This window comes from Malus domestica, chromosome 07, assembly GCF_042453785.1.
Source record: "Malus domestica chromosome 07, GDT2T_hap1".
Taxonomy (NCBI): Eukaryota; Viridiplantae; Streptophyta; class Magnoliopsida; order Rosales; family Rosaceae; genus Malus; species Malus domestica.
Genome location: NC_091667.1, coordinates 33,071,995 through 33,080,730, shown reverse-complemented (window position 1 = coordinate 33,080,730; position 8,736 = coordinate 33,071,995). Strand labels below are relative to the sequence as shown.

Here is an 8,736-nt window from a genome sequence, read left to right as displayed (position 1 = left end):
GCAAAAGACACCTTGTTTAATTCTGCTTTGGTGCCTCTGAAATGTCACCATTCATTATTAAAACCAATCAACGTCACTCTCGAAACACATATTCTTTGGCTTGGGTTGGATCAATTCCTGCAACGAATGATCAGATGTTGCTCAAGTGGAATGCAAGGTTTGTCGAGTAGAACTGGTGATCCTTTATGGAAACATGTATGGACTTTGTCTATACCTGACAAAGTAACACCTTATCTGGATATGTTTATGGGAAAATATTCCTTGCAATTGTAACCTTTTCCAAAAGAAGACCACTCTTTCACCGTTGTGTGGAAGATGTAAACAGAAAGGGGAAACGACTATTCGTGCGAAATGGGGTTGTGGGGAGTTGGCCGACATTTGGAAGGAATTTAGTTGGTGGAAGGCAAAGCAGGGAATGGAAGGTTCAGTCGTTTCTCGAGGTTTGGAGAGCTATGGTGTTGGTTTCGACAAGGGAGGAGCTTGAATTATTCGCGATGGTTAGTTGGGCAATTTGGATTAATAGAAAGGGTAGGGTAAATCGTCAAAATGGTCCTTGAGATTTGCATAACTCATCACTTTGGTCCCTGAGATTCCAAATCGATAAAAGTGGTCTCGAGATTGTCCATCATCCATCATTTTGGTCATTCCATTAAAAACTCCGTTAAGTGTTCCGAAGCTCTTGGCAGGAAGTTTGGGCAATTTTCAAAACTTCGTAACTCAATAGTTTCTTAACCAAATTCGACCCATAATATATCAAAATGAAGATAGGAAAGTGTAAAATAAGATTATACCATTTCAAAGCCCAATGGTTCCTGGAGATTTCCGAAAAATAGCCTCAAAGTTGACTGGTCCAAGTTAAAACTTGAAAACTTGCCGGAAACTGGGTAAACTTTAAACGTTCATAATTTCTTCAATACTCAACAAAATCAAGTGATTCAAAAACAAAAATCATACTTTTCAATGAAACAAAGAGAATGGTACCTTTTTTGACGGCTAACTCGCCATGTTTTGGCCGGAAAATAGCTCAAAAGTGACTATCTTAGTCTCGAGTTAGCCACTCTCGAGGTATCATTCTCTTCGTCTTGTCGAGAGTATGATTTTTATTTTTAAATCACTTGATTTCGTTAAGTATTGAAGAAGTTATGAACGTTTAAAGTTTACCCAATTTCCGGTGAGTTTTCAAGTTTTCACTCGGACCAGTCAATTTTGAGGCTATTTTCTGGCTATCTCTGGCAATCATTAGGCTTTGAAATAGGTATAATCTCATGCTACACTTTCCTATCTTCATTTTGATATATTATGAGTCGAATTTGGTTAAGAAACGATTGAGTTACGAAGTTTTGAAAATTGCTCAAACTTCCGGCCAAGAGCTCCGGGACACTTAACGGAGTTTTTAACGGAATGACCAAAGTGATGGATAGTGGACAATCTCAGGGACTACTTTTATCGATTTGGAATCTCAGTACCCAAAGTGGTGAGTTATGCAAATCTCATGGACCATTTTGGCGATTTACCCAAAAGGGTATGCTATTTGAAAATAAGGATTGTCATTCTTGGGAGGTTGCTGCACGTGCAAGGCACAACTTTTGGAGGAATTTCACTTGGTGAATGCCTCGGTTAGTGGCAGTAATAGTGGGGTTGTAGCTCAGGTCCTCCAGCAGCCACCAACGACAGGAGTGGTGAAGATCAATGTTGATGGTGCAGTGCAACGGAACCGGGATGGTCAAGGCATTGAGGTGGTAATTCGAGATGAAAAGGGACTATTAAATGGCAGCTTGTTCAAAACAAACGCAGAGTTTCCTTTCTCCTCGCGCTGTTGAATTGATTGCCACGAGGGAAGGACTTCGATTTGCGTATGAGTTGGGTTTCAACCATGTAATTCTAGAAATGGATGGCAAGAAAGCAGTGGATAGTATTTTGGACGTTGAAGATGATAGAGGAGTGGATGGGAATTTAGTGGAAGAGATTTAAGTTGCTAAAAAATTGCTTTCGAAGCTTTGCGTGCCAATGGCAGCCGAGAGCAGCAAACATGGCGGCACATTCAGTGGCTCAATTTGCGTTAAGATGTAAGGAATTCATGGCTTGGATTGAGGAGGCTCCTCCTTGGCTAATGGCAATTTTGGAGGCTGAGTCGGAAGATTGTTATACCAGATGGGGGGTTTTTGAAGTCTTTGTTTGCCATTGCTTTATTTTCCAGTCAATCTATCCCAAATGTGTAATGCTTTATTGATGTGGAATGAAATTCATCGTTATTGATTAAAAAAAAAAAACATAAAAATTTTTAGCTTATTTTGAGTTATGGCACCTATACTTTTTACTAAATTCTACTTTAGCCCTTACACGCTATATTGACTCACTTTACCACATGCATTCTTCCTCTGTGTTCTATTTTAGTCCCTACACTTTATATTGTCTCACTTTAACGCTTACACTCTTCTCAGTGTCCCACATTACCCTATTTTGTCAAATAATTTAAAAATAGCCGTTAACTGTGCTAATATGACATGGACAATTTAGTATTTTCAACTATGTTAATAAGACCCATGAGGGCAGGATGTGGATTAAATTCAAACCAAGATTTGATTTCTTCAAATTAAGAAAAATAAAGAAGAAGAGAGCGATAAAGGTAGAGATTCACCTAAAAGCATCTTTGCAAAAGGATCCGAAAGAGTATGGTGTCATAGCAAAAAATAAACACAAATACTTATTACATGCTTGCGTTTGTATGAAGTTATGGACAATGATGTAGCAAGAAAGCAGCAACAACTCAAACCACAAAAATAAAATAAAAAACAAACCGCATTGAGCAAATTGAAACAGCATAATACACAAAACAAACCCCATAAACAACCACCCAACTGGTGAAAAGAATACTCAAGCTCCAACATATCACCACAAACAACACTTCAAGAATCTTTTTACTAGCACCAGCAACCAGCCCTTTAAGCATCATTGAAAGATTGTTCTCCTAGCATTTTTAGCTGCAAAAACCATGAATTAAACGCGTGAGTCCATCCGGAAAATCACTTTCAAACATAAATCAAAGTTAGGCCAGTTCTTTGTTTTCTTTGTTCGTTTTCTTTTGTTTTGAAAGTTGCGTATTTTAATTTCTTGGTGTTTCTAAAATTCAAATGCGCACCTCAATTTCTTGGTCAAACAAATCAAGACTGTTGGGTTTCCTAAAACAAACTAGTATGGTTTGAATATGGACCGATAGACTATTTGTAATAATAGAAATGAAAGAGCACTTGACAAAAAAAACCTTTCACCACTTATATTGTGGCATATAGTATACCAGCTTGTGTTGAAGACACAGAAAAATCCATCCTCCTAAGATAACTTTTCTAATATTTTTAGTTAAAAATTTGAATTAAAAATGAAGAACATGATTGACGATGCTCTTAAAAAGTGAGGCATTACCTGTTTGTGGTGACAATTAACATGAATGACATCAACACAAAAACCCATTAGTTCTTGCTAATATTTAGTAGAAGCGCTAATAACCTTTGCATTTGAACAGTTTCACTTTAACAAATTACACGTGTCATTTTTTTACACAAATAATAAGAACTTTAATGTGTATTTTCTATTTATCATCTTCATTTCTAGACAAAAGCATTAACAAAAACGTCGTGATGTGATATGTTTGTAAATAAGTAAAAACAAAACGCTTAAAAGACGACAAAGGTAGTAACATGTTTGTAAATAAGTTGAAGTTTGAAAAAAAAAATAAAAGATGTGACATTTTTCATAAATAAGTTGAACTTTAGAAAGGATAAATATCGGCAACTGTTTTTTAATTGTTTAGGTCAACTGTTTCTTTAGTTTTTTTTATTTTTATTTTTACAAATAATAAAATAATCTACATTAAACTATGGGAGGAGATTTTAAACACGGGAACCAATGCAAATGTGATTGGTCATAACCAACTAAGTTAAAAGATACTTTCAACTGTTTCTTCCTTGAAAAATAGTATTTATGATTGTTAAAAAAAAAAAGAACAGTATTTATGATACCACTACTGCATCCAAACTTCAAGTTAGTTACATAAATGCCACTCAATTTTTTTTTCTCGTCAGTAGTAAAAGTTTATTAGGTGTTATTAGTTCCTTTTGATTGGTTTTCTAAAATTTATATAGGAGAAGAAAGAAAAAAAGGTCCTTTTGATTAGCTTCTGTAGCCTATGCAAACCAGAGTAAAGGACAAATCAGAGAACATTAGTTTAGATTATGAAGTTAATGCTGGTTTCTTAAGGAGCCGTTTGATAATCATTTTGTTTTCAGTTAATTTTTCATAACTTGTTTGGTAATTGTTTTCAATTTAATTATTAAAAAAATTAAAAACTAAAAATTAAAAAAATTGGAAACTAAAATAGCTATCTAACGAGCTAAAAGTTGAAGCTTTCGAATAAAAATTGCATAAGACAGAGATTTCTCACCGTATTTTGATTTAGAGCACGATAAATATCTTCATAACCGTACAACCCAGATTCTTGACGAGCTAATTCCCGGTCCATTTGCTCCAGTAAATCATGACTTTCCCTTTGCAGGATTTCCCTTACTTCTCCTAATGCTTGTTCCCACTTGTCTACAGGTTTGCCACGAAGAGAGGATCCAAAGACTTGGAGCTTCGAAGGTAGACCTTGAGCATAATGTATGAAACGCCTCGAAAGATCATCATGATTTGTGGTGGGTTGGTTTCTTCTGAAGGCATATTGGCTAAAGAATTCCGGAGCTTCATTATTGAAAATCTTGGGCTTATATAGTACATCAGCTCTGCTAAGTAATTGCACATCTCTAGTTATTATAATGATTCTACTTCCACCACCAAAGGAATGTTGCCCTCCAAGTAAAGCTTCAATTTGTTCTAATGTGTCCACATCATCCAGAACAATAAGAACTTTTTTCTGACCTAGTTTATTTAACATCACCTGGAAACCTTCCTTCGAAATGTCGGAACTCCCCACCTTGTTTTTCGAGATACTAGATAGAAGTTCTGTCTGCATATGTAGTTTGCCGTGCTTCATGAAATCTTCGTTGACATTTGCAAGAAAGCAACAAGCTTCAAATTGACAAGCGATTTTATCATAAACAGCTCTAGCGATGGTTGTTTTGCCTAAACCACTCCCACCCCATGTTCCAACAACGCGAACATCATCCAATTCCTCCCCAGGAGGACGAGGATATAATAGTAAAAGCATTTCATGCATATGCGAATCCATTCCAACCAAGTCTTTATCTTTGCTTGACGTTGATGAGATATGGCTCAATCTCCTAGAAATATCTTCTACAATGAGCTCAATAAGCTCTGCTTCATCATCCCTGTCAAATTTAAAAAACAATATAATAACAACACAAAATAATAAGGGGTGTGATATCCACACATCCTATTTTACTTCTCACACACCTTTTTAATTTTCCACCCTCGGATCGGATGAATTGAAGAAAATCAACGGACATAAATTATCAAGGGGTGTGTGAGAAGTAAAATGGCACACCCCATTTTACTTCTCACACACCTTTTTAATTTTCCGCCCTCGGATCGGATGAATTGAAGAAGATCAACGGACTTAAATTATCAAGGGATGTGTGAGAAGTAAAATGGGGTGTGTGGATAGCACACCCCAATAATAATTGATAACTATTTCGTTTTCATTTTTTTTCATATCTAGATTTTGAGTATTCAAATTTTGGGTTTTCAATTTTTAGTTTCACTTAGAATAGTTATCAAATAAGTTTTTTAATTTTTTGTATGGTATATTACAATCCCAAAGATCAACAATTAAATCTTGCATAAAAGAATCTAATGGGTCTGTACCATAGTATAAAATATCGATGATATCGAAAATATCGGTAGTCCAAAAACATGGAAATTTCGATGGAAATATCGGGATATTATCGATATCGATAAAAATTGAATAAAAATCACGGAAATTGTAAGAAAAACTTGAAAATTTTTATTGAAATTTTGAAGAATGTTTATTTAGTCAATTATCTATTAGTTTATAAAAAAAATTAGAAGGAAATGCATTACATGATGAATTTAACTGATTTAAGTTGATTATACAGAGAGCTGGCAAACACTGTGAGTGTAGAAAATATGTAGTAATTAATGAAAAAAAGATTAAACACACCATAATCATTTATATATAATGATTTACTACAATATTTTACACTTTATACATTGCATGGTAAGATACATGAGTGATTTAGTACCACATAAAATTCATATGAGGTTCAAAATTTTCACTATCTTCATCATCTCTATGTGTAGAGTAAGTTTATTGTGAAGAGTATTCATCAAATGATAAATCCCCAAAATAGTTTTGCATGTAATTGTTAACATGTCACTCATATAAATATAAATATTTTAGCATATTATCACTAAAACATGAGTGATATATGGTGGTTACGGTGTTGGAGAAGTAAAATGGGAGGGGTTCAAATCCCCTTTGTGTTTTTTTTTCCTCCCTTTTTTTTCTTTTTTTTTTCCTTCCTTTACATCGATATTTTCGATATTTTGACAAAATATTGCTGAACTGTGAGCGAAATTATCGACATCGATATTTTCCGATATTATCGTCGATATTTGTACGATATGTACATGGATATGTTCCGAAATATCCGTGATTCGAAAAAACTGAAATATCATCGATATTATCGATATTTCAGAGTATGGTCTGTACAACCGTTAATCACAAGTTTTCATCTATTAGTTTTCAAAAAAAAAATGAAAAATAAAAGTAAAAAACTTGAAACAAAATATTTATCAAATGACCACAAACGTTAGAAAAATCCCAAAAATTAATAGGAAACTAAAACAGTTTAGAATTTACCCTTGGCGCGAAACCCAGCCGGATATATTGGGGGTTATTGGAAGAGCGGATCTCCTGCTCCAAACCACTCCCACTTCGGCATTGGAATCGGAACCGTGCTGAGCAAAAGCTTCCTCCGAACCTGTCTGGAGAGTAAGAATATCATTTGGACTGACTAGGTAGAAAATGGGGATCAGAATACGGTTTTTGATACGGTCGGATTCCCATATTGCCACGAGTTCTTTCAAGCACCAAGGGGAATAAGCATAGGATTGTGATAAAACTATAATCGAAATCTTTGACGTTCGAGCCGCTGTCAGGAGATTGGAAAGGGGGTCGCCTTTTCTGAGCGCTTGGTTATCAATGTAGGTGCTGATTGATTTCTGACACAGAGCCTTGTAAAGATGGCTGACGAAGCCCTTGCGAGTGTCTGCTCCTCTGAAATTGATGAACACATCGTATTCGCTTGGTGTTGGTGCGATGGGTTTCAATTTCCCGAAAACATCTTCTACAATTTTCTTAATAAGATCCGCATCATCCCTGTCAAAGTTAAAAAGCAGTATAATAACTAACACCAAATAATAATTATTGGGTCGTTTTGATATCTATTTCGTTTTTAATTTTTTAAATTTTAGATTTTTAGTTTTCAAATTTTAGCGTTTGATTTTATTTTTTAATTTTTTTGAAAGTAGAGATCAAATAAGTTTTTCATTTTTTTATTTCATGGTATATAATAATCTCAAAAGTCAACATTGGATCTTTTATATAGGGATCTAATGAGTCTTTACAACCAATTTGCATAAAATTACAATGAAAAGCAAGTTTTCATCTGTTGGTTAAAAAAGAAATCTGAAACATGAAAACTAAGAATTTAAAACAAAATATTTATCTAATGACGCCTAAACATTAAAGAAACCTTACTCAAACTTTCGCGAATCCCAGCCGGAAAACTGGGCGGCCGTTTCAAGAGCGGATCTCCAGCTCTCATCCATTTCGGTCCGAGCAAAAGCCCCCTCGACACTTCCCTTGAGGTTACGAACATCAAATGGATCAACTTGGTAGAAAATGGGGACCATAATCTGTTCATTGGTACCATTGCATTTCAGGATTTCCACGAGTTCTTTCAAGCACCGAGTGGAAGAAGCATAGTTTTGAGAGAAAACTACAAGCAAGAGCCTTGACTCTCGAATCGCTGTCAGGGGCTCGGAAAGGCGGTCACCTTTTCTGACCTTTTCGATATGAATGAAGGTATCAATTCGTTTCTGACGCAGAGCTTTGTAAAGATGGCTGACGAAGCTGCCGAAGGTGTCCTCTCCGAAATTGAGGAACACACCGTATTTCCGATGAAGGCCAGAAGAAGAAGAAGAAGCAGCCATTAATCGGTCGTACCTGGTCAGCGATGATCTAGCAGCTAAGGCTAAGAGTAGTGTAAGAACAGAAATATATACTCAATTGACCTACAAACTGGATCACCAGAAATGGTCTGATGGATACGAAGTCAATGAGTCGATGCAAATTAGCTCAATCGTTTATAAATTTACCATTGCGCAAAAAGGTCAAAAGAAAATTATTCTTTATGCGTGTTTCACGTCTTCTTCCATGAAAGTTCGGTGTAAAAGGAATATGCATACTTTAGTTTTGACCAAACAAAATGTGAAGAAACCATTTGATTCCTGGATAATTTATTGGGTGTTTAGTTTACCGGGGGGTTCGGGGTTGTTGGGGGGGCTTTTTATTTTTTATTTTTTATCCTACTGCGTTCTCTCTACCAGGAGAGAGAACTCTCAACGCTCTTCTTCCCTCTTCTTCCCGGAGGCACACCCAGACAAGGAAGGACGGCGAAGCCGCGTTTTCCGTCCAACCCAATGTGTCAAACCTCACCATCACCCCTTCTCATCATTATAAACATACCATCGTCCCCA

General features: G+C 35.8%; 1 protein-coding gene across 1 annotated transcript; it reads right to left on the bottom strand.

Annotated features, from left to right (window-relative positions):
* Window positions 1-2,659: 2,659 nt before the first annotated feature.
* Window positions 2,660-8,317, bottom strand: LOC103428570 (disease resistance protein RPV1-like). Its single transcript, XM_070824964.1, has 5 exons — window positions 7,736-8,317; window positions 6,836-7,354; window positions 4,439-5,321; window positions 2,931-2,981; window positions 2,660-2,895 (listed from the first exon to the last, which is right to left on the bottom strand). The coding sequence occupies exons 1-4, from the start codon at window positions 8,188-8,190 to the stop codon at window positions 2,943-2,945; spliced, it is 1,896 nt and encodes a 631-aa protein (XP_070681065.1). The 5' UTR covers window positions 8,191-8,317; the 3' UTR covers window positions 2,660-2,895; window positions 2,931-2,942.
* Between the last annotated feature and the right edge of the window lie 419 nt (window positions 8,318-8,736).

Bases quoted from the DNA above. Each gene is read 5' to 3' on its own strand.
- LOC103428570 (XM_070824964.1), bottom strand. From the start codon at position 8,190: ATGGCTGCTTCTTCTTCTTCTTCTGGCCTTCATCGGAAATACGGTGTG. The intron at 7,355-7,735 runs GTAAGGTTTCTT...TAACTTTGACAG, and splicing joins TGGGATTCGCGAAAGTTTGA to GGATGATGCGGATCTTATTA. The intron at 2,982-4,438 runs GTGAGAAATCTC...TGGTTTTTGCAG, and splicing joins GTGCTCTAAATCAAAATACG to CTAAAAATGCTAGGAGAACA.